The sequence below is a fragment of the Capsella rubella genome, unplaced genomic scaffold (assembly GCF_000375325.1).
Source record: "Capsella rubella cultivar Monte Gargano unplaced genomic scaffold, Caprub1_0 scaffold_6, whole genome shotgun sequence".
Taxonomy (NCBI): Eukaryota; Viridiplantae; Streptophyta; class Magnoliopsida; order Brassicales; family Brassicaceae; genus Capsella; species Capsella rubella.
Genome location: NW_006238918.1, coordinates 12,069,345 through 12,093,998, shown reverse-complemented (window position 1 = coordinate 12,093,998; position 24,654 = coordinate 12,069,345). Strand labels below are relative to the sequence as shown.

The 24,654-nt window shown below is 33.9% G+C and overlaps 4 protein-coding genes and 1 pseudogene across 7 annotated transcripts; 4 read left to right on the top strand and 1 right to left on the bottom strand.

Moving 5' to 3' along the window:
• Positions 1 to 3,132: 3,132 nt before the first annotated feature.
• Positions 3,133 to 6,888, top strand: LOC17881481 (mitogen-activated protein kinase kinase kinase 1). The gene is made up of 9 exons (XM_006287240.2): positions 3,133 to 4,417; positions 4,580 to 4,664; positions 4,793 to 4,855; positions 4,944 to 5,101; positions 5,198 to 5,270; positions 5,375 to 5,434; positions 5,753 to 5,866; positions 6,151 to 6,378; positions 6,461 to 6,888. The coding sequence occupies exons 1-8, from the start codon at positions 3,357 to 3,359 to the stop codon at positions 6,376 to 6,378; spliced, it is 1,842 nt and encodes a 613-aa protein (XP_006287302.1). The 5' UTR covers positions 3,133 to 3,356; the 3' UTR covers positions 6,461 to 6,888.
• A 1,883-nt stretch (positions 6,889 to 8,771) lies between these two features.
• LOC17881603 (mitogen-activated protein kinase kinase kinase 9) lies at positions 8,772 to 12,810 on the top strand. Its single transcript, XM_006289682.2, has 9 exons — positions 8,772 to 10,311; positions 10,483 to 10,567; positions 10,699 to 10,761; positions 10,850 to 11,007; positions 11,104 to 11,176; positions 11,285 to 11,344; positions 11,655 to 11,768; positions 12,047 to 12,284; positions 12,371 to 12,810. The coding sequence occupies exons 1-8, from the start codon at positions 8,810 to 8,812 to the stop codon at positions 12,254 to 12,256; spliced, it is 2,265 nt and encodes a 754-aa protein (XP_006289744.1). The 5' UTR covers positions 8,772 to 8,809; the 3' UTR covers positions 12,257 to 12,284; positions 12,371 to 12,810.
• Positions 12,407 to 16,240, top strand: LOC17882074 (mitogen-activated protein kinase kinase kinase 3). 4 transcript variants are annotated; one of them, XM_023780987.1, is made up of 11 exons: positions 12,407 to 12,501; positions 13,271 to 13,737; positions 13,936 to 14,193; positions 14,337 to 14,421; positions 14,510 to 14,599; positions 14,689 to 14,846; positions 14,937 to 15,009; positions 15,127 to 15,180; positions 15,457 to 15,573; positions 15,695 to 15,885; positions 15,988 to 16,240. In XM_023780987.1, the coding sequence occupies exons 2-10, from the start codon at positions 13,277 to 13,279 to the stop codon at positions 15,878 to 15,880; spliced, it is 1,482 nt and encodes a 493-aa protein (XP_023636755.1). In that variant the 5' UTR covers positions 12,407 to 12,501; positions 13,271 to 13,276; the 3' UTR covers positions 15,881 to 15,885; positions 15,988 to 16,240. The 4 variants fall into 4 exon arrangements, with proteins under 4 accessions (XP_023636755.1, XP_023636754.1, XP_023636756.1 ...); XM_023780986.1 differs by having other exon boundaries at positions 15,951 to 16,240; XM_023780988.1 differs by having other exon boundaries at positions 14,537 to 14,599; positions 15,695 to 16,240.
• Positions 16,241 to 16,431: 191 nt separating this feature from the next.
• LOC17884098 lies at positions 16,432 to 17,244 on the bottom strand (annotated as a pseudogene).
• Positions 17,245 to 19,001: 1,757 nt separating this feature from the next.
• LOC17882376 (mitogen-activated protein kinase kinase kinase 3) lies at positions 19,002 to 24,353 on the top strand. Its single transcript, XM_023780984.1, has 12 exons — positions 19,002 to 19,418; positions 19,933 to 20,206; positions 20,358 to 20,442; positions 20,528 to 20,847; positions 21,005 to 21,089; positions 21,162 to 21,224; positions 21,318 to 21,475; positions 21,572 to 21,644; positions 22,479 to 22,538; positions 22,654 to 22,767; positions 23,704 to 23,909; positions 24,030 to 24,353. Exons 1-12 carry the CDS (start codon positions 19,220 to 19,222, stop codon positions 24,121 to 24,123), a joined length of 1,731 nt encoding a protein of 576 aa, XP_023636752.1. The 5' UTR covers positions 19,002 to 19,219; the 3' UTR covers positions 24,124 to 24,353.
• The last annotated feature ends 301 nt before the right edge of the window (positions 24,354 to 24,654 follow it).

Genomic DNA, 24,654 nt, shown 5'->3' with positions numbered 1-24,654 from the left:
CACCATATTACAATTTTATTATTAATGTATCTCAAATAATAGTTTAGTGTGATAATTGCAAATTTGCAATACATTTCTTATTATCCGCACATATATATAAGTAGGTCTGCCCATATGCCAATCTAGTAAAACTATCGATTCGGGCTTCAAAATTTTAGGGTTTTTAGCCAAGCATTTGTTAAGTTTTTCATATATGTTTAGTTGTACTACAATTTTTGTGTTAAGCTTTAAAAAGACAATATGTGGAATTTTATATACAAACATTAGAGTAAAAAGGAAAAATAAAAGACGTTACACTTTCTAGTATCTTCTTCGACAAAAGATATCTTTTGCACGTAGGTGAGACAATTTGTTTAGTTTACAAGTGAAAATCATAGTTTTTGAATGAAAAGAGCATATTTTGTATCATATGAAAATGACGTGTTTTTATAGTATATGAAAAGGAATTTTTTAATCTTTGCGTATGGTAATTAAACAATTTACTCTATAATTGATGAAGTGAGAAATAAGAGGAGGGAAAATGAACTAAACCAATTTTTAAGTAGTCAACCTGTACTCGTCCAAAAATTTTGTTGAAAGTGGGCTATTGAAAAATTGTTGTATCATATTGATCAACAACATACATCTAATCTCAAAGTTTAAGTAATGTATCCTTCGAGAACTCATTATTGACATAACTTACATAAAGACCTTCGAGTTATTAGTAAGGAGGGGGCAAAGTTTTTTTATGACACACTTAACTATTAGTAATCCCACTATTAATAAGACCTAAACGCATAATACATGAAAAATGACGAGAGATCAATGAACTCACTTTGCATGATAAGATGATCGATTAGTAAGAAAAGTAGAAATCTTGTTTCATTCCTTGAGTCACTCTACATACTACTTATGGAAAAAAGTACAAAACATGTCATCCCATCATTCAAACATTGGTGGTTTATATCTACCAAAATCACTTAGGTATATGATGGTGACATCAATCTCTCCATAAATTCTAGAACCATTCATAATTGGTACCTTTTACACTTGATTAATAAGTCTTATCAAAAATATCAATTATGGGTAAATTTTTCTTTTATCAAGTGTAATTATATATTAATATTTTAAAAAATTATCAATTAAGGAAATCTATATATATAATGGGAGAGTTCTCTCTCCCTCTAAAGTTGTCCACATCAGCATTTTTTATAATTTTTGTGTCAAGCCCAACAAATCATCTAAACCCATATATTTTGTTCATCATTCTATTGTTTTTTGGCATGTTAGTTTGTAACTTAAGCCCCAACACTTTTACATCCAAATTGGGTTTTTGGCCTCTTCCATAACTCATGTTCATGTAGTGCATAATATGTTATTTATAATTAATAAAAATTAAAGATAAAGAAAAAAAAATTTACATAATGTTAACATATAATTTCTTTTCATGTTAATAAATAAATAACTAGAAATTAAAATATGTAAAATAAATTAAATTTAAAATACTAAAACCAATACTATGAGAATTTTATTAGTAATAATAGTATGATTCAAACTCTAAACAACAACAAACTTTAAAATAATCATACTTTGGAATTTTAAATGTGGTAATGTGTTTTAAAATTTAAGTAAATTTTAAATGCATGGTAGAATAATACAAATTGTTTGTAATTATACTTTTAGAATTTTAAAGAGGAAAAATAAATTTAAAGTGAAACATAAGTTCTAAAATCAATATTACATATTTTTATTATTAAATTTAATCTAAAAACAAAAGATTACTAACTCAATTTAAAATACTCTAAGACGAAAATATTTGAAAGGTACACTTTATGCCGTGAAATTCTATTAAAAATAGAAAAATTATAAAAACATTATTATCCATATTCTAAAATAATAAATAATTAATTATCACATTATTCATGAGTTTTACAATAAAATATAGAGAAAGTGATTTTGTAAGCCGTAAACTGATATGTAATTTGTGTAGCATATCTCAAAAAGAAAGTTTACTTATTCTCAAGTAGTACTATACCTTTATAACATAATCTAAAAGAAAAATAAGTTTGATATCCCATGATTTGAATCAAATGCTTTTAACCCAAAATGGACTATTATTAAGGAAGAAATTGTTATGATATGTTTTAAAAAGTAACTCACACTTCAATATATAGTATACGAAAGTTAATAGAAGGTAGAAATAAAGTAGATGTCGAGAGGTAACGAGTGCATTATAGAAGATCACAAAAGAATTAGTAGTGAAAAGCGATTGGATATAAATGACTATAACTTAAAAAGATAATGTATATGACTACATTTTGAAATATTTGAGATCCCATCTATTGTGTGAAACGAAGAAACTCAAGACACACTACTAGATTCAAAGTCGGGCTTAACCGTTAGTTATAGAAATGAGATAAGATAGACACATTCATGACTTGGTCGAGAGTTCTCTTTTACCACATTGAACTTTTCAAGATGGATAAAGCAAGTTCGCTAAGCCTACTTTAGCGACATGATATTATATATGTATCTTTACACTTAATGATGTATATGAGGCTCGGTAAATTTTATGTTATATATAGAGGTGTTATATTTGTATCAACATCTAATCATAAAGGATATCTACAATTAGGATCATGAGCTGGTTGTCGATGCCATTTACTCTTCTCGCAAATATTTTCAAGTAATCTTTGTTACCATGTAATAATATTAAAACATTTATTTTTCAAGAAAACACTATCAACAACAATATATATGTTGTATATCGTTTAAAAAATTTAGAATAGTGTTTAATTATATAACTTTTATCTTTTGAAATTTGAATGATTATAGTTATGCTTAAAGATTAATATGGATAGAAGAGGTTTTAAATTAAAATCTCGCGCAACGCGCGGGTACACAATCTAGTTTATATAATGTTGCAAAATAAAACTCAAGATATGCAACTTAAGGTTCTCTAGTGTTACCACTCCAAAAACCCTGATTAACCCCTAAACATTATAAGCCCATTAATAAAACCCATTAAGAAAGCCCATTAAGAAAGCCCAATAAATGAACGCGTATAATAAAAAAATAAAAAATAAAAAATGTAAAGAGTCTCTAGACACAAGGCTCCGTCTCCGATTATTCCACGAAACACCGCGTTTTTGTTTTTGTTTTTTGTTTACATTTCTTCTTCTTCTTCTTCTCTCTCTCTCTCGCCGTCAGGTTTTGCCCAATAATCTCGGTCGTCTTCACTCCCGCGAGTTTTTCTCGGGAAAATTTCCCAATTCCAAGCTCCATTGAAGCAAATCGAAGTCAAAGTAAAGAAGGTTTCGTTTCTCTTCCTTTTTCGACTTTGGAGCTTGTAAATAGCGTATGGATTTTACCTGGTTATGGATAGAATCATAGCTCGTATGAAGAAATCATCAGGACGAAGAGCAGATAACACTAAGACTACTCCTGTACGGCGATTAGAGAGGAGAGATGCGACGAGGCATATCAATTATGATGCTGGCTCTTGTTCTAGTTCGTCAGCTGAAGATCTCTCCGTTTCGACTTCTTCGTTGATGACTCGTTCTCTTGAGTTCCCAGATCGAACTAGTTTTCGAATCGGTGGTGGTGGTGAGGGAGAGATGGATCGGATTTATCGGTCTCTTGGTGTTTCTGGTCCTGATGATTTGGCTATTTCGTTTGATGCTTGGGAGGCTTGTAAGAAGCGTTCTTCTTCTGATGTTGTTAATAGGTTTAAGTCTTTTGAGCTTGATAGTCATAAGTTTCAGGCTCAGGATTGGAGTGATGCTGGTCGTAGTGGTGTTGATGTTGGCTCTAATTCAACGAATGGGAATATTAGTAAGTTGACTCGTTCTCAGTCTAGGGATATTGGGAATTTTACTCAGTTTATGCCTTCCAAGACGAGTGAGGTTGAGAGTTTAAGTACTTCGGTGGATAATGAAGTAGTTGATGGTGGTACGGTAGAGAATAGGCGTGTTTTTGAACGGAGACCGACTATTTTGGTGAAGTCAAAAGGGTATCTTGTTCCCAATGATGTGGTGGCTGTTGGTGGTGGTATAAAAGGGGTAAGACCACCGGTACTTAAGCCTCCTCCGTCGTTGAAACGACCTCCTATTGATCTTCACGGATCATCTTGGGATTTCCTTACCCATTTTGCTCCAGCTGAAACTGTTGCGCGTCCGAGTACCTCTTCTTCTTCCGAAAATGGGTGTGTTGAAGAGGAAGCTAGGGAAGAGGAATCGGAAATGGAAGGTACGGGTGTTATGTTGGGAGATACGGCTGACGAGGCATGCTCATTCACTACAAACGAGGGTGAAACCTCTAGTACAGTGTCAAATACTTCGCCGATTTATGCCTCTGGAGGATCTATCATCACTTCTTGGCAAAAGGGTCAACTTCTGGGACGAGGATCATTTGGCTCTGTGTATGAAGGCATTTCAGGGTAAGTCGAACTGGTTGCTTGAACTTAATCAGATACTTAGTTGCAGGTCGTTTAAAAAATTGTAGACTTAGTGAGGGATACTAAGGTAGTCAGATGAAAACTGTGATGCAAAGCGAGTTTTCCATTATGCCTTTAGCTGATGGATGTTTATGTTAAATGTAGAGATGGGGACTTCTTTGCTGTCAAGGAAGTTTCACTACTTGATCAGGGAAGTCAGGCAAAAGAGTGCATACAACAACTTGAGGGGGTATGGAGGTTTTATATACATGGTCTATGATCTGCAGCATATTTCATTATCATATTTCATTATCATTGATCTATCAGAAGTAGAATTCCAATCGTTCTTACCTTCGCCCCATATTTTATTTTCTACAGGAGATTAAACTACTTAGTCAGCTACAGCATCAGAATATCGTGCGATATCGAGGCACAGCCAAAGTATGCTCCCATTATGGCTTTCATATTCGTAGTTGCAGATGCCTAAGCATTAATTTTTTTGCACATTATAACATTTTGATGTTTGCAGGATGAGGCTAATTTGTACATCTTTCTTGAGCTTGTAACTCAAGGGTCCCTTTTAAAACTTTACCAAAGATACCAGCTACGGTACTCTGTAGTCTCCATGTACACCAGACAAATTCTTGATGGTTTAAAATATCTCCACGATAAAGGTTTTATTCACAGGTTAGACTCTCTTGTCATAGCTGTCCCTGTAGTATCCAAGCCTCTTATTTCCTGCATATCCGGGGTTGCTTACTTTTCTCATCTTATGTGTCAAAGGGACATCAAATGTGCAAATATATTGGTGGATGCTAATGGCGCCGTCAAACTTGCAGATTTTGGATTGGCAAAGGTTCTTTTCCATTGATAGATGTTATATAGATTTTGCTCTTAAGAACTCTGGTTCATTGCTTATTTCCCTGACTTGGTTGGTACCTGTGTCATTTTGTTATTTAGGTGTCAAAGTTAAATGACATTAAGTCCTGCAAGGGAACTCCATTTTGGATGGCGCCAGAGGTAATTTATTTTTGGATCCGTCCCACTGCATTGATTGTGTGAATACGATGAAAGACAAACATATCATACATGAACTGCAATGTTGGATGTTAAACTGTTGCTTAAATATGTTGTGATCCGGGATTGATAACTTCAAAAATCCCTGACTATGTTTTCTTCAAAGTATTTGATTTTTTCTTTTATTTCTGTTATGGTGTTTGTAACTGTAGGTATGTTTGTGTAATCTTTCATGATAGATATATCCGGATTCCTTCCATTTTGATTGTACTTGCTTTACTTGTACGGTTCTTTCTAAATGGAGCATAATCATTTGATCAGGTTATTAACCCCAAGCGTAATGATGGGTATGGAAGTCCAGCTGATATATGGAGCCTTGGATGCACTGTGTTGGAGATGTTGACTGGTCAGATCCCTTACTCCGATCTAGAACCCGTAAGTCTTCAAGATTCTCAAACATTCTATATATAACTTAGGGGAATTTCCATACTAACGACTAATTATTTAGCTATTATTGAAATACACATGAACTTTTGGGTTTAGAAAAATACGCGAACAAAACATTTGGCTCAGTTTAATGATTAGTCTCAAGACTCTCAACACAGTGATTTTGTTTTGCACCTTGCTACCTTCAGTTTAGTGTTAACGGTGGTTATTTATTGATTATGGTCTATCTCATAAAAATAAGAGCTAAAATCAGAATTTGTGCAAATGCGCAGGTTCAAGCCCTGTTTAGGATCGGAAGGGGTACGCTTCCAGAAATACCTAATACTATATCACAAGACGCTCAGGATTTCATACTTAAGTGTTTGAAGGTGAACCCGGATGAGCGACCAACTGCAGCTGAACTACTAAACCATCAATTTGTGAGAAGACCCTTACCATCCTTGAGCTCAGGAGGCTCAGGATCAGCGTCTCCAGGTTTCTTTAGTAGATTGCCTCAATAGGTGAAGCTTTGTTGTTTATCAAATGAGAATAGAATCAAAACCTATATATTCTAACATTGATATCATAATGTATGAGAAGCAGGGGTAACCAGAAGATTTATAAGCGATTTAAACCCCATAGAAAAACTATCGGGGAGACTCGAGATATGATTCTTCGACACACTATGCGGTTCAGTAGGGTTCCGCAACAACAACAAGAAGAGCTAAACAAACATCCTGGAGACATATATATATATCTTCAGGTAGTTTATGTCTCTCACTTCGTTGGTTTATTTGTTTGTAAGTTATGTGTGTTGGGGGGCTTATTTTTCAAAACTGAAGAGCCTTAGTTGAATTATAGTTTTTGGGTGTATAGGTTTTGTTTTAGTTTTTGTTAAAAATTTATAGTGTATCTATGTATCATGTAATGTTGTAATGTATAATTATAGTTGGTTCTTTTATGTAGTGTTGTTGTTATTGTGAACCAGTCTTATTATTTTATCATGTCTTTGGTTCTTAACGTTGACGAGATTTGCTATTCTAATCATCTTATAGTATTAAAATGGTATGGGTCAAAACGTTATTTTTGATTTTGGTCAAAGCCACTTTCATTGAAGTCTATGATTCCGAGTTGGTTCTTACAAATATTATTGCCCCGTTGAAAAGTTATTGACTCCTTATTGTATTTGCGAAAAACCATAATATCATATACACATGTATTAATCAAAATCAACTCGGATAATCTACTATATGCCTTTTTATATTTGCATTTCAATAGAGATAATCGATTTTTATAAGAAATATAATGGATTTGCATTTGTATGCATTTTAATAGATAATCGATTTTTATCCGAACTAATAAAATATACTGAATTTGCATACGATATTAACGATAAAAAGAAGATTGAAGCAGCAAATCACGAGATTCAGGTAAGAGACGTCATTAAATTACATTTTTGATATTATCAGAAATTAATGGTTAGTTAACCGTTTTTCCTAGATAGTTCCATAATATGAAATTATTTTTATGAACTTTATTATCATTTTTTTTTACAATTATATTATTTGAACTAAAATAATAACTTATTTTTGTATTTATGAAAATAAATGAAAGATGAAATGTCACAAAAAAAAAAATAGATTATTTTTCATTAGGAAATAAATCTATAAATCTATTTCTACGAAGTCAGAAGAAAAACTGTTTTTTCTCTTTTCAATAAATTCATAAATGTTAGATATATCAATAAATACGATGTGTCATATACTATACAGTACTTTATGGAGAATCCATTTCATATTTTTGTATATATGAATTAAATCTGAAATTAATTTAAATTTATAGAGTTAAATACAAAAGTATTATACATTTGAAGATATGATATGGACACATCTATATTAACATTTTCGAAGTACCTTTTGGAAAATAACCTTTTATTTTGTATTATTTGCATAATAAATCTTTGCCATTTAAATAAATAACAAACTTTTAAGATAAAATTTGTGATTAAATTACACCAGAATTGCAAAATTAGAAACTAATATTTATTACATTTAACAAAATTTCCTAAAATGTTTCCCTAATAAATTGAATATCTCTTCAATATCTTTATATGATATTATTTGTTTAAAAATTTACATTATTACATAAAACATAAGTATAATAAAAATACAAAATTTTTTTCGCACATGTAGCAATTTGAATTTTTGAAAACGGACATATATTACTCAATCGATAAAAGAAAATACATATATGTATAACGTCCCACATCGCGTAGAAAATTTTAGACAATGGTTCAGAACCATTATAAATATGACTAATATGAAACTTAAAAATCCAAAATTTTGAATGGAAGATTACAACAAAAAAAGTTTTACTAAATTTTAGGGAATCTAAAATTTTAAAATCTTGATTGGTTAAACCAAAATTTTAAAATGAGTTTTTGGAAAACAAAAACCAAAATCTCTCTCGAAATCTATAAAACATTCAAGGTTTATATTTTACATAAATATGATTTAACGGGTTTGAGATTTATGTTTTTCTTACGGGTTATCTTAACTTAAACATAATTTTTTTGTCCCGCGAATTACAAAAAAATATCCCGCGAGTTAAGTAATAAAAATAACAATAAAAAATACAGTTACACAATCTTAAACACTAAAAAGTAATAAAATTAACAAATATAACTTAAATATATATATTTTTTAGTCAAAACAATCGTCTCACGGTGTACAACGGATTAAACGGGTTAAAATCTAGTTATTATTAAATAACAAAACAAAATGAAATGAGAAAATGGCAGGAAATTTACAGAAAAAAAAAATACGATTAAAACTTTGACCAAAAAAAAAAATAACGATTAAAAAAAAACAAAAAAACTCTTAATTTAATATGACAAATAAGAAGTTTCCTCTACAACTCTACTAAAATCTCAGCTTCACCCCAATCGCTCGTATGACGGAGTCGTCGGATAAGTCACCGGTACGGCGACATGACGCGGCGAAGTGGCATAACAACTCCGAAGCAGTGTCTTCCTCTAGTTCCTTCACCGATTCCTCCGCCTCGACTTGTTCCATGGTGACGCCCTCTATGGAGTTCCCGGATCGTATCAGTTTCCGGGAAAGGGATTTGAGTGAAGCAGGTCCGAGCGGTGTCGTTCTTGCTTCTTCTCTTAGCTCAACGAACCGTGACAATACTGAGTTGACTCGTTCCGATTCGAGTGAGACTGAGGATATTACTGAGTTGATACCTTCCGAGTCGAGGGAGATTGAGAGTTTAAGTACTCCGGCAGGTACTGAGTTGGTATCTTCCGTTTCACCATCTTCGTTGATAGGTAGAATTGTAGCTCTGATTAGTCCGCGAGGGAAGTCTCTGAAGAAATCGCCGAGAAGGAGTGGAGATAAGGTTAGTCCGGGCCGGCGGTTACAGCGGCGTGATGCGGCGAAGAATATAGATTATGTTGCAGCTGAAGATGTTTCCGGTTCGAGTTCTTTGTTTACGAGTCGTTCTTCTGAGTTTCCGGATCGTACTAGTTATCGAATTGGAGGAGGTGGTGAGGGAGAAATGGATCGGATTTTTAGGGATCTTGATGTTTCTGGTCCTGATGATTTGGGTATATCTGTTGATGCTTGGGAAGGTCATAAGAAGCGTTCCTCTTCAGATGTTATTAATGGGTTTAAGTCTCTTGACCTTGATAGTCACAAGGTTTGGGATTTGGGTGGAGCAGGTCCTAGTGGTGGTGATGTTGTTGCTGCTTCTAATTTGATAAGTGCTGAGTCAAACGAGATTGAGAATCCTGCGGATATGGAAGTTGTTGGTAGTGGTACAGTGAAGTCAAGAGAGTATCTTGTTCCCAATGATGCGGTGGCTGTTGGTGGTGGAATTAAAGGGGTAAGACCACCGGTAATAAGCCTTCCTCTGGTGGATAAGGGAGTTGGTAATGGTGGTACGGTAGAGAATAGGCGTGGTATTAAGGGAGTAAGACCATCGGTAATAAACCTTCCTGGGGTGGATAAGGAAGTTGGCATTGGTGGTACGGTAGAGAATAGCCGTGGTATTAAGGGAGTAAGACCATCGGTACTTAAGCCTCCTCCGGTGATGAATCTACCTCCAGTTGATCTTCCCGGATCATCTTGGGATATCATTACTCATTTTGCTCCTGAAAGTGAAACACTTAGGCGGCCGAGTTCTTCTTCTTCTTCTTCAGAAAATGGTTTTGACGAAGAGGAAGTTGGGGATGAAAAAGTGGGAACTGAACAGACGGGAGATATGGTTATCGAGATGGAGGATATGACTGATGAGGCATGCTCATTCACTACAAACGAGTGTGACTCCTCAAGTACATTTTCGAATACCTCACCAATTGATGTCTCCGGAGGATCTATCAATACTTCTTGGCAGAAGGGTCCACTTCTGCGACAAGGATCATTTGGCTCTGTGTATGAAGCCATTTCAGAGTAAGTCTTACTGGTTTCTTATGTTTGTTGAACTTAAAATCAGATTCTTAGTTGCAAGTCGTTTTAAAAAAAAAGTAAACTTTCGATGAGGGGTACAAAGGTAGTTAGTTGAAAAAGGTTGTGCTTAGGCGACATATGCCTTTGGCTAATGGATGTTTATGCTAAATGTAGAGATGGGGGTTTCTTTGCTGTTAAGGAAGTTTCACTTCTTGATCAGGGAAGTCAGGCACTAAAATGCATACAACAACTTGAAGCAGTAAGATATATCTGGTTTCATATATGATCCCCAGCATATATCACTTTTTTCATTGTAGCATCATCTCATTGATCACTGAGAAGTAAGTTGCTAATCCTCCGTATCTTTGCCACATTTTTAATTTTATACAGGAGATTGCACTACTTAGTCAGCTTCAGCATCAGAATATTGTGCGATATCGTGGCTCAACCAACGTATGGTCTTGTTCTGGCTTTCTTGTTCTTAGTTGCAGCTACCTAAGCATTTTTTTGCGCAATTAATAAGTATTTTTGCTATTTTCAGGACGGGTCAAATTTGTATATCTTTCTTGAGCTTGTATCCCAGGGGTCCCTTCAAAAACTCTACCAAAAATTCCAGCTTCGGGACTCTGTGGTCTCATTGTACACAAAACAGATCCTTGACGGATTGAAATATATCCATGAGAAAGGTTTTATTCACAGGTTAGACTATCTTGTCATAGCGGTTCCTTGTTTTTCCAAGCCTCTTATTTCCTGCATATCCTGGGTTCCTTACTTTACTAATCTTATGTGTCAAAGGGACATCAAGTGTGCAAATATATTGGTGGACTCTATTGGCGCCATCAAACTTGCAGATTTTGGATTGGCAAAGGTTTTTCTCACTGATAGATGTTTATAGGTTTTGTTCTTAAGTAATAACCTGTGTCGCACCTGTGTCGCTTATTCGACTGACTTGGACCTGTGTCATTATGTTATTTAGGTGTCAAAGTTAAACGACATGAAGTCCTGCAATGTAACTCCATTTTGGATGGCTCCGGAGGTAATTGTTTTTGGATCCTTCCCTCTGTACAGATTGTGTTAATACAATGATATACAAACATATCATACAATATTAGCAAAAATATGTTATCGCCAAAATATGTTGTGATCCGGGATTGATAAGTGATAACCGCAAAGACCCCTGATTATATATGCTTCAAATTATTTTATTAAATATCTGTTTATGGTGTTTGTAGCTGTAGATATGTTTGTTTAGTTATACGTAACACATTTGGATTCCTTCCACCTTGATTTTACTTGAGGCTATACTTGTATGGTTCTTTCTAAATAGAACACAATCATTTGAACAGGTTATTAACCCCAAAAGTAATGATGGGTATGGAAGTCCAGCTGATATATGGAGCCTTGGGTGCACTGTGCTGGAAATGTGTACTGGTCAGATACCCTACTTTAATCTCCAACCCGTAAGTCTTCAAAATTTCAACTTTTCTTGACGATTGTTTTGGGTTTTATATAAAAATACACAAACAAAGCAGTTAGCTCAGGTTAATATGCAGTCTCATTACAGTGCTTTGTTTTTGCACCTTCAATTTAGTTGATGCTAAGATAATTAGAAACGCTGTTATGTTTCTTAACAACAAAATATATAGGAAAACTTAAAATTATTAAATGACATTTTGAACTTTTTTTTTCATGTAATGGGATTTTATGAATTATAGTTAGAATTTGTGCAAACGCGCAGGTGGAAGCCCATATTAAGATCAAAAAGGGTATGCTTCCAGACATACCTGATACTCTATCGCTAGACGCTCGTGATTTCATTATTACATGTCTCAAAGTGGCCCCGGAAGAGCGGCCAACTGCAGCTGAGCTGCTGAACCATCAATTTGTGAGAAGGCCCTTACCATCCTCGGGCTCAGGAGGCTTGGTTTCTCCACTTATTCGCAGATGAGGCTAACTTTCGTAGATTGCCAATATAGGTGACACTTTTGGTTATTTTTAATGGGAATATGTTAGAAACAAAAGCTATATATTCTAACATTGATGTCCTGTTATATGAGAGCAGGTGTACCCAGAAGATGTATGATGGAGTAGACCCTGTAGAAATGATTGTGGAGACACGAGATATGATTTTTCGACACACGTGCGGATTGGGTTGCGAAGCAAGAGCTAAACTTCCTGCAGACATTTCTTCAGGTAGTTTCTGTCACATTCGATGGTTGTCTGTTCTAAGTTGTGTGTTTGGCTTAGTTTTAAAAGTTAAAACTGAAGAGCCTAAATTGAATTAAAGTTTTGACTTTTGAGTGTATAGGTTTGTTTAGTTTTGTTGAATTATAGTGCACCCATATCATGTAATGTATAAGAAGAACCTTAAGAGTTTTGGGTGTATAGGTTTGTTTGGTTTGGTTTTGTTATATTATAGTGTATGCATGTTTATCCCATATCATGTAATGTATAATTGGTTTGGTTCTTATATATAGTTCCTGCTGGTTGTAACGGTGTACACATCTCATGTCTCGTTGGGTTGTATCTCAATTTGTCTCATACACTTATCGCTTAACTTGCATGCCATACATACTATAATTGAACAAAACTAAGGCTCTGGTAATATTACATTATCACATAACGTAAATTAAACTCGTCAAATAAAAACTTGTAGATTGAAAATTACACCCATAAAAAAATGACTTTAAAAAATATGTTGATTGGATACATTTTGCGGACCGATGGATTATAATACTATAATACCACAATACAAGTTATTTTATAATTTAATATTCGTTTAAAAGTCGTCGTCAACTTTTTTTGTTTGTTTGCAACTACAACATATATGTCTTGTTGGGTTTCCAACTTGTTTCTTAAGTCAAGCTTTTAGTCGTCGTCAACTTCTTTTGTTTGCTTCATCCTTTTTTTCTAACAGTGACACTTCTATACTTACTCTCTTTCTCATTGACGTCATCTACAGACTACAATGGATATCAGTGATACTTTCACCGGTGAAATTATGGTGAAGTCCATAGGGTGTCTTATCCCTAACGATGTTGTGGCTATTCATGGTGGGATAAAACCACCAGTACTTAAGCCCCCTCCGGCAATGAAACTACCTACAATTGATCTTTCAGGATCATCTTGGGATTTCCTCACACATTTCGCTCCAAGTGATATAGTTAAGCGGCCGAGGTCCTCTTCTTCTTCAGATAATAGCTGTGATGAAGAGGAAGTGGAAACGGAAGAGACGGGAGGTAAGGTTATCCAGTTGGGGGATACGGCTCATGAGGGATGCTCCGCTATAGATGAGGGTGACTCCTCAAGTATGATATTATCCAATAGTTCTTCGATTTATGCCTCTAGAGGATCTATCATTACTTCTTGGCTACAGGGTCAAGTTCTGGGACGAGGATCAGTTGGTTCTGTGGATGAAGGCATTTCAAAGTATGTGCTTGTCTGTTGATTCTGAAATCAGAATTCTTGGTTTTTCTAGTAAAAATAGAGTTTTTTTTTGTGCCTTTCGCTGATAGTTGTTGATGGATGTTTATGTTAGTCTTTAGATCAAACTATAGAATTTTATTTTCTATAGGAGTTAGCACTACTTATTCAGCTTCAACATCGTGATATTATTTCTTCTTCTAGTTCCTCCATTGATTCCGAATCAACTTGCTCCTTTATGACGCCCTCTCTGGGCTTCCCGGATCGAGTCAGTTTCCGGAAAATGGATTTCAGTGAAGTAGGTCCTAGTCGGCACGTTTGGGATAATCGTAAAGTGATGCTTCCCAAGTTGATGACTGAAAATATTTACAATCCTGAGGATATGGTACCAGTGAAGTCTTGGATGAAGGGTCAACTTTTGGGAAAAGGATCATTTGGCTCTGTGTACGAAGCCATTTCAGAGTAAGTTTTACTTGCTGCTTATATATGTTAAAATCGGATACTTAGTCACAAGTGGTTTTTTAAAAAGTAGACTTTCAATGAGGGAAACTGAGGTAGTCATTTGAAAAATATGTTTGGCTAATGGATGCTTATGTGAAATGTAGCGATGGGGACTTCTTGGCTGTCAAGGAAGTTTCACTTCTTGATCAGGGAAGTCTGGCACAAAGAGGCATAAAACAACTTCAGAGGGTATGGAAGTTTTATATATGAATCATAATATGATCACTTTATTTTATTTACACTTATTACTCAGAAGTAAGTTGCCAATCCTCTTTAGGTTTGCCACATGTTTCATTTTCTACAGGAGATTGCACTACTTAGTCAGCTGCAGCATCAGAATATCGTGCGATATCGTGGCACAGCAAAGGCATGGTCCAGCTATGGGTTTCCTTTTCGTAGTTGCAGTTGCCTGAAGTATTTTGTTGTGCAACTCATAACTCATTCCACTATTTACAGGACAGATCAAATTTGTACATCTTTCTTGAGCTTGTATCCCAAGGATCCCTTCAAAATCTCTACAAAAGATACAAACTTATAGACTCTGTAGTCTCCTTGTACACAAAACAAATTCTTGATGGTTTGGAATATCTCCACGATAAAGGCTGTGTTCACAGGTTTGCCTAGTAAACTCTCTTGTAATAGTATTTTTTAATACTCTGGAATATATCTTGGGTTACTTACTTTTCACATCTTATGTGACAAAGGGACATTAATTGTGCAAATATATTGGTGGACACTAATGGCGCCGTCAAACTTGCAGATTTTGGGTTGGCAAAGGTTCTTTTCCATTAATAGATGTTTATATTTTTGCTCTTATATATGTCAAACTTGGTACAGTATATCACTTATATAGCCCCCTTACTCGATACCTGCATGTGTCATTTTGTTATTTAGGTGTCAAATAACATGAAGGCCTGCAAGGGAAATCCATTTTGGATGGCTCCAGAGGTATCGTTTTGGGATCCTTCGTACTGTTTTGGTTATGTGAATACAATGATAGGCAAGCATATGATACATAAGCAGAAACTTAGTTGTATCTTGAACTGTTGTTTTAAAAATGTTGCTCATTCCCCTTACTTACTAGGACATTACATCCTGCATGGAAAGTCAATTCATTTCTAGATGTAATCATACGTAACAGATATGTGAATTCATATCACTTTGATTGTACTTTAAGCTATACTGGCACGGCTCTTTCTAAATGGAACATAATCATTTGATCAGGTTATTAAGCCCAAGCTTAATTGTGGTGGGTATGGAAGTCCAGCTGATATATGGAGCCTCGGGTGCACTGTGCTCGAAATGCGTACTGGTCAGATCCCCTACTATGATCTAGAACCCGTAAGTCTTCACAACAAAATATATAGGAAAACTTGATAAATCTTAAACAACATTTGCACTGTCTTTTGTATGTTATAATGGGATTTCATGAGTTAAAATCAGAGTTTGTGCAAACACGCAGGTTCAAGCCTTGTTTAGGATCGCAAGGGGTACGCTTCCAGAAATACCTGGTTATTTATCACTAGACGTTCGGGATTTCATACTAAAGTGTCTCAAAGTGAACCCCGATGAACGACCAACTGCAGCCGAGCTGCTAAGCCATCCATTTGTGAGAAGGCCCTTAACCAGAGGATCAGGATCTCGGTAGATGAGGTAAAGCTTTTAGTTTCGTGTTGATGACTGATGAGATTATATCTGAATCAAAAGCTGATATACAGATATACTCAACATGGAAGTCCTATTGTATGAGAGCAGGCATAACCAGACGATTTTTGAGAAAAGAGACTCCATATTAGAAAAGAGACTCCATAGAAACTATGTGGGAGAGTCGAGATATGATGACTCTTTGTCACACTTGCGGTTTGGGTTGTGCAGCAAACTCATTTGCCTATTGGGCTTCATTTTAAAAATATTGGCATAGTTTTTTGGAAGTATACCATAGTGCCTACCTTATATCATGTTACTAGTGACTTGGCCAGATTTATTTATGATTCTCCAGGCTTGTTATCTCTTGATCCTGCGAGCTGTAATGCATAACCAATAACATGAAACCGAGTCAATAAGAAACACAATAAAAAGTGAGCATAGGTTTTGTAGTATACAAAGCAAACCTTTGCAATAAAGCCAATACCAAAAAACTACACGAGACTAAAGAGTACGTAATAGAGTAACTTAGAATCCAGAAATATTGTGATTCTTTCATACAAACATGGTTAACTCTGATCGGCTATACACGTGGTTCTGCTCATCTTCAAGAACCGGGTAAGCAGCAACAAGCGTGTCCTGAGCACCAATGTATAGAGAATTGTAAATCTTCCAGTACACTTCGCGGACTTTAAGTGCTGGATGAAACAAGCCCTGCAAACAATAGTTCAGAATCACAGCTGCACCTAATGCAATTCGCATTCCTTCACAGCGTTAATGACGTAGGAAGATGTCTCAAAAACGTCGGGCCAAATGAAGTTAAGTAAGTGAACAAGAGCATCTTCGCATCGCAAACCTGCTACACCTAAGGTCATATATATCACGGCTGAAGCTAAAGTTTGTCTATGAACCAAATCTATGTCCATGAGAGCGTCCTCGAGCAACGGTGTGACTACGCATGTGTAATCTTTGCCCATTTCTTCAATGTACTCAAGGAGGAAATAAAAATATTTCAGAACACCATTTTGGACGTTTAAAAGCTTCAAATATTATGATATTTAATTTAAGCTTTATAGAATATTAAAAATATTTAAACTTTACAAAAGATTAAAGTAATATTAATATTTTAATTCTAAACAAAATTAAAATATGATTGAACAAGTTTGAGTTTACACACAAAAATGATTATATTTTTTTACCGGATGTCTTTATTTAAAAAATTTTACTGGTTAATTTAAAATATGAATTTTTTTATTTTGAAAAAATCATTCCGCAGTATAGCACGAGTTAAATTCTAAGTGTAATGTATAATTGTAGTTGGTTCTTATATAGTTGGATTTTATGCAAATAAACCCTCAAAGTCGCCATTTTTTGCAACTTTATCCTCTAAATCTAAAAAATACAAGTCAATCGTGTAAAGTCAGATAAATACGCAATATAAACCGTTTTTGTTACTATCATGTTTGTAAAAAAAAATTGAAATAATATATCAAATCGAATCTCTCGTAACTAAAAGTTCACATATATCTTTAGAATTTTCAAAAATAAACATAAGTGGCCGTAATATCGTTTAGAAGAAAAATGATCTTGTAAAAGGGCTGTATTGCGTGTAGTTATTGATTTAGTATGAGTGTTTTGCATTTTTTGGAAATGGAGGGTAGAATTGCAAAATTTGACTACAATACTTCAATAGTTTATTTGCACAAATATAACTGTAATTGTGGAATAAAATATTGCAGAAAAGAAAAATCACATAATAAAATTGCTTAAAAATTTATTGATTGGAGACATTTTATTGAATTATGGAATAGTAATTTTATCCTAGTTGAAAATTGATATTTTTTTTTTCTTTTGCCAAACTTTTTTTTTCTTGAGATAAATGAACAGTAGCACATTTCCTGTAATGTGTATATGAATTTTCCAAAAATTTATATTTCTTTGTATTTGGACGTATGAAATTTATTATATTTCAACTCTTAAATCTAAAGGCCTGACTGGTTTAAACGCTGCGGTTGCTGTTGCGGTTGCGGGATTTTGCGGAAGCGGGCGGTTACGGTTTCAAGTGTTATTAAGCGATTTAAACGTCTCGTTTAGCTTTTAAAAATGGGTGCATTTGCGGGAGTTTTATGACTGGTTAACCAGCGGCTGCAATGGCTGTTACATCAAAAATTACAAAATTAAATATAAATATAATTTTAAAAATGTATAAATATACCAATACTATATTATTATGATAAAATATATTGAAAAAATGAATATGATTAATAACTAAAAACCATAAATAAATTACTGAATTATTATTTAAAACAAATATTTTTTAGTAAAATATATTTATGTAAAATTATAAATATTTTAAATATGATTGAAAATTACATATCATAAATTATTTCTAAATATATATACTAAATAATTATTCAAATGTTAAATAAATAAACTTTATAAGATTTGTTTTTGGTAAGATACATTTTATAAGATTTGATAATATTGGAAATTAAATTTAGAGAATAATTATTATTTATGAATTAATGTGAATATATAAAAGATTTGATAATATATATTTTATTTTGCAGATTTTCCTTTTTCAGTTTCTTTCTTTTTTAAAATCAAACGCAATCGCTCGCTACCGCAAACGCTTGCGGAAAGAAGCTTTTGAAATCCAGCGATGAAATCCAGCGATTTCGAGCGATCCCAAGCGGTATGGAGCGTTTTGTACCAAACGCTAGTAAACGCAATCGCCCGCTAGCAAGCGCTAGGCGGGTGAGAGCGTGAGAGCCCATCAACACCTAATATGATGAAATTATTAATTCCTTTATAAAATAATAATAGTACAAAATAAATTAAAAATTATATCTATCATGCCTCTCAAATTTCTATACTCTTTACCCCTATCAGACTTTACCAAGTTGCCCACAAAAATAATACTAAAATCTGGAACAATTTTTCCAAATTCAATATTCAAATTATTATTCAGATTTTTATTACTATTAAACTATGTAAAGTTATGTACACCAAAATTTTCACAAGTCAGTCGTCACTCGTCAACTTCTTTTGTTTGTTTCTTCCTTTCTCCTAAGAGTGTTAGTGTCACTACGAATTGCTTCGAAATTTCCACTTTTATATGCCTTCTCTAGAATGGCCTTCACCGATACTATCGCTGGTGAAATTGCGACGGAGCTCTAGAAGCAGCTCTGTGTGATATCTACAAAAGCATGGAGATACAAAAACACCGCAGATCGACTCATCACCTTGATCAACATCATTCAACCGATGATCCAGGAGATCCAGTACAGCGGCGTGGAGCTACCTGCTCACCGCCAGGCTCAAATCCGTATCAGAGAAAGGCATGAAACTCACCGGAAAAGTCCTAAGCTCTCGTCAATGGAATTTATATCGACAGATAACTCTAGCGGCGAAAATGGAAAAGCTCGAGAAGACAGTTTATAGTTTCCTTAACGCTGGGATTTTTACACACGTCCTTGTTGACCTTAATGGCCTTCGGGCGGATTACAATGTCCGGCTTGACCGTCTTGGTAGAATTGAAGGTTAGAAACTCTTCTCTTATCTCTTTTCAAACCATAATACAGATCTTGAACACTAATTGATAAGCTTGGAGTTACAGTTCTCCAATCTCATATCTTAAGAACATAAGCTCTAACAACTAAAATGATCACGCAGGATAAACTTCACAATAATCCTCACATTTACATATTGGCCTTGAATGGTTACTAGATTTTAAGTAGATTTTGGCTTTAGTTTTTCTAAAAATCTGATTTACTTTCAAGATTTTGCAAAATTGGTTTCCCGGCGGAATCTAGATTTTGGAAAATTTTACCTATTTTCAAAGAAAAACCAAAAACACTTTAGAGTGGTTTCTTAGTGTTAATTCTATCATTTTTCAATTTTGATTATTTATTTTTTCATTTTACCAAAAGTTTAACAAAAACCAAAAACCAAATATTTAGAAACTAAAAACTAAAATCCAAATATTTAGCTTTCTTCTTAGCTTCTTCATGTGCTCAGCAACGTCCAATGATTCTTTTATTCACTCTTCTGCAGCCATCTCTTCTACTTATGAAGCAGGTCCTAGTGGTACTGTTGCTAATTGGGAATATACTGAATCGACACGTTCCCAGACTATTGGAGATTTTAGTAGCAATTCGGAGAATATGGTGCTAGTCATGTCTTGGCTTAATAGTCAACTTCAGCACCATAATATCATGTCTTCTTCTGGTTCCGATTCCGGCTCGACTTTTTCCTTGGTGACTCCTTCTCTGGAGTTCCCGGATCGCATCAGTTTCCGGGAAATAAATTTGAGTAAACGCATTTCAGAGTAAGTCTTACTGAACTTAAAATCAGATTCTTAGTTGCAGGTCGTTTTAAAAAAAGTAGTCTTTCAGTGAGGGATACCAAGGTAGTCTCAGTTGTATATGGTGCTAAGCCAACTCATGAGTTTGACTAATGGATGGTAATGTTCAATGTAGAGATGGGGACTTCTTTGCTATCACTGAAGTTTCAAATCTTGCTCAGGGAAGTCAGGCACAAGAATGCATACAACAACTTGAAGGGGTGAGATATATCTGGTTTATGATCTTCAGCATATTTGATTACCATTTTAGCATTATATCATTGCTGTATCTTTCATATTATACAGGAGAGTGCACTACGTAGTCCGCTTCAGCAACATAATATCATGTCTTCTTCTAGTTCCTCTGTGAATTCCGAATCGACTTTTTCCTTGGTGACGCCCTCTCTGGAGTTTCCAGATCGCATCAGTTTCCGGAAAATGGATTTGAGTGAAGCAGGCCCTAGTCGAACAAAACGCATTCGGGAAAATAGTAAATCAACAAGTTCCAAGTTGATCGAGACTGAAAATTTTGGCAATCAGGATGATATGGAACTAGCCACGCCTTGGCAGAAGGGTCAACTTCTGGGACGAGGATCATATTGCTCTGTGTACGAAGCCTTTTCAGAGTAAGTCTTACTGGTTGCTTATGTTTACTGAACTTCAGATCAGATTCTTAGAAAAACAGACTTTCAATTAGGGATACAAAGGTGGTCAGTTGAAAAATGTGGTGCATAGCCAGCACAACATATGTGTTTGGCTAATGGATGTTTATGTCGAATGTAGAGACGGGGACTTTTTTGCTATCAAGGAAGTTTCACTTCTTGAGCTGGGAAGTCAGGGACAAGAATGCATACAACAACTTGAGGGGGTATGGAAGTTTCATATATGATCCGCAGCATCATCTCATTTTAAGCTTTGCCACGGTTTTCATTTTCTACAGGAGATTGCACAACTTAGTCAGCTACAGCATCAAAATATTGTGCAATATCGTGGCATAACCAAGGTATAGTCCTGTTCTTGCTTTGTTGTTCTCAGTTGCATCGTATTGCCTAAGTATTTTGTTGCGCAATTAATCAGTCATTTTGGCTGTTTTCAGGACGCTTCAAATTTGTACATTTTTCTTGAGCTTGTATCCCAAGGGTCTCTTCTAAAACTCTACCAAAGATACCAGCTTCGGGATTCTGTAGTTTCCTTGTACACAAGACAGATTCTTGACGGTTTGAAATTTCTCCACGATAAAGGTTTTTTTCACAGGTTAGACTCTATTATCATAGATGTCTTTATATTTTCAAAGCCTTTGATTTACTGCATATACTGGGTTACTTACTTTCCTAATCTTATGTGTTGAAGGGACATCAAATGTGCAAATATATTGGTGGACACTAATGGCTCTGTCAAACTTTCAGATTTTGGATTGACAAAGGTTATTTTCCATTTATAGATGTTTATAGTTTGTGCTCTAAAGTAATAACCTGGTACATCGCTTATTCCCCGGAATTGGTACCTACAGTAAAACCTCTATAAATTAATAATGTTGAGACCAAAATATTTTATTAATTTATAGTGATATTAATTTATCTATAAATTAATGTTTATTATTTTATAGTGTAAATTAATAATTATTAATTTATAGTGGTATTTTTAGTTTTTTCAAACTTTAAAAAATACGAATTGACACAATTTTACAAAAATAAGACTAACTTTATAAATTTTATAAATTATACAGTATTTTGAAAGTGAATATTATATTTAGAAAAAATAAATTTGACTATAAATACAAATATTATACATTAGTTCAAATGTATATTAATAACCTCAATTGTTATACTTTAACATCCTATATGTTAAAAATGAATCTGATGTATATTTAAAAATTGAAAACATAAAGAAAATTTGGTTATTATTATGACTTGTGATGGTATATATTACAAGATTATTGTTTTTAAAAAAGTACTAACATAAAATTATTTTTTGAGGTGAACTCTAGGAGAAAATTCATCTTTACAAAAAAACTAAAAACATATATTAATATATCTACTTATACGTATATATAGAGTGATTATTAATTTATGATATTATTGGGACTATATTTTACATAAGAATGTCAAAATAATTATTATCTTATTATCTTATCGAATTTAGTCAATTTTTACACTGACCCGACTTGGGACTAGCAAAAATTATTAATTTATAGTGTTTATTAATTTATAGAGTATTAATTTATAGAGGTTTTACGGTATGTTATCTTGTTATTTAGGTGTCAAAGTTAAATGACATTAAGGCCTACAAGGGAACTCCATTTTGGATGGCTCCGGAGGTAATTGTTTAGGATTGTTTGAATACAATGATAGACAAACATATCTTACGATGTTGGATGATAATATTTTATACTTGTACGGTTCTTTCTAAATAGAAGATAAACATTTGATCAGGTTGTTAACACCAAGGGTAATGATGAGTATGGAAGTCCAGCTGATATATGGAGCCTTGGGTGCACTGTGTTGGAGATGTTGACTAGAAAGATCCCTTACTCGGATTTAGAACCGGTAAGTCTTCAAGATTCTTAAACTTTTTTCGTATACAATAAGTGGAATTCCGAAATATACACAAACAAAGCATTTATCTTAGTTTAATATGCAAACTTTTTGTTAACAACAAAATCTATATTAACATTTTTGAAGTAACTTTTGTGTTCAACCTTTTTATTTTGTAATATTTACATAGTTAAACCATTGCTGTTTAATTAAATAACAAAAGTTTAGAATAAATTGTGTAAATAAATCATAATTAAATTACAAAATTAGAAATCAGTATTTATTACATTTAACAAAATTTCCTAAAATATCTCTCTAATAAACTGAATTTTTTTTAAATATCTTTAAATGATCTTATTTGTTTTTAATATTTATATTCTTACATGTAACATATGTATCATAATAACACAAATTTTTTTCCGCATATGTTGCAATATGAATTTTTGAAAACGGACGTATATTAATCGGTACATAAAATGGATGTATTAAAATATTATTGGTAATTGTGTATCACGGGTCATGTGATGGAACAAATTATAAATTACATAATTATGATTATAAATGTTTTTACGGGTTGTCTGCTATAGTATAACTCACAAAATATTTTAATATAAAACTATACTATTTAAACGAAAAATGTTATCTCAACATCATTTTATTATTTAATTAAGTTGATCAAATTATGATTATATAAAATATAAATTGTCATACAAACATTTTACGGGTTAATTATAGAACTAAGTATCAAAATATATTAGTACACTCTTATATACCAAACAAAATTAATAAAAAAATATATACATTTTAGAATATCGTCTTGCGGTGTACCGCGGGTTAAAATCTAGTATATATGAAAACTTGAAAAATCGTAACCAACATTTTGCACTGTGATTTGTATGTTATAATGGGATTTTATGAGTTGAAATAAGACTTTTTGCAAACGCGCAGATTCAAGCCCTGGTTAGGATCAGAAAGGGTATGCTTCCGGAGATACCTGATACTCTATCACAAGAAGCTCGTCATTTCATACTTAACTGTCTCAAAGTGAACCCGGATGAGCGACCAACTGCAACTAAACTGCTGAACCATCCATTTTTGAGACAGCCGTTACTATCCTCGGGGTCAGGAGACTCAGTATCTCCGCTTATTCGTAGGTGAGTCTAATTTTAGTAGATTGCCAATAGAGGTAACGCTTTTGGTTTCTTTTTGATGAGATGATATTAGAATCAAAAGCTATATATTCTAACATTGATGTCTTGATTGTATGAGAGCAGGTGTAACCAAAAGATTTATGAGGGAGCTGAACCCTTAGAAACTATTGGGGGAGACACGAGATATGATTCCTGTTTACACGTTCGGTTTGGGTAAGAGCTAAACTCCTTGGAGACATATCTATAGGTAGTTCATGTCTCATTCCATGGTTATTTGTTGTAAGTTGTGTGTTGGGCTTATTTTTAAAATTTGAAGAGCCTTAATTTGATTTAGAGTTTTGGGTGTATGCATGTTAATCCCATACCATGTTTAGTTGGTTCTTGTATATAGTTCCTGCTTGTTGTAACTGTGTACACATGCATACACTATAATTTAACAAAAACTTGGTCTTTTGGGACATGATTACGAGTTCTGTTCCCCGTTGCTGTGATGATACTCTTGTCCTCTCCTCTCACCATCACTGCCTTTGGCATAGTACGAGACGTCCCTAATGTCACTAATGACATCTTGAGAGGAGTTAATTCCGGTGGAAACTATCTTAATAACAACCATTAGGAGCTAATATAATGGATGTGAATTGATTTTTTTTTGTAATACTAGGTTATTAATCCGCGCTACCAGAACCACACAGAAGAGGCGTTTAGTCTTTATACAGTCCACCCTAGTGCATATCATTGTAACATAAAA

Coding starts and splice junctions, on each gene's coding strand:
- LOC17882376 (XM_023780984.1), top strand. CDS start 19,220: ATGAAACTCACCGGAAAAGTCCTAAGCTCTCGTCAATGGAATTTATAT. Junction 22,768..23,703: donor CTTACTCGGATTTAGAACCG/GTAAGTCTTCAA, acceptor GCAAACGCGCAG/ATTCAAGCCCTGGTTAGGAT. Junction 23,910..24,029: donor GTATCTCCGCTTATTCGTAG/GTGAGTCTAATT, acceptor GTATGAGAGCAG/GTGTAACCAAAAGATTTATG.
- LOC17881603 (XM_006289682.2), top strand. CDS start 8,810: ATGACGGAGTCGTCGGATAAGTCACCGGTACGGCGACATGACGCGGCG. Junction 11,345..11,654: donor CATTTTGGATGGCTCCGGAG/GTAATTGTTTTT, acceptor TCATTTGAACAG/GTTATTAACCCCAAAAGTAA. Junction 11,769..12,046: donor CCTACTTTAATCTCCAACCC/GTAAGTCTTCAA, acceptor GCAAACGCGCAG/GTGGAAGCCCATATTAAGAT.
- LOC17882074 (XM_023780987.1), top strand. CDS start 13,277: ATGGATATCAGTGATACTTTCACCGGTGAAATTATGGTGAAGTCCATA. Junction 14,194..14,336: donor GTGTACGAAGCCATTTCAGA/GTAAGTTTTACT, acceptor TGTGAAATGTAG/CGATGGGGACTTCTTGGCTG. Junction 15,010..15,126: donor CAGATTTTGGGTTGGCAAAG/GTTCTTTTCCAT, acceptor TTTGTTATTTAG/GTGTCAAATAACATGAAGGC.
- LOC17881481 (XM_006287240.2), top strand. CDS start 3,357: ATGGATAGAATCATAGCTCGTATGAAGAAATCATCAGGACGAAGAGCA. Junction 4,665..4,792: donor GCATACAACAACTTGAGGGG/GTATGGAGGTTT, acceptor TATTTTCTACAG/GAGATTAAACTACTTAGTCA. Junction 5,102..5,197: donor GATAAAGGTTTTATTCACAG/GTTAGACTCTCT, acceptor TATGTGTCAAAG/GGACATCAAATGTGCAAATA.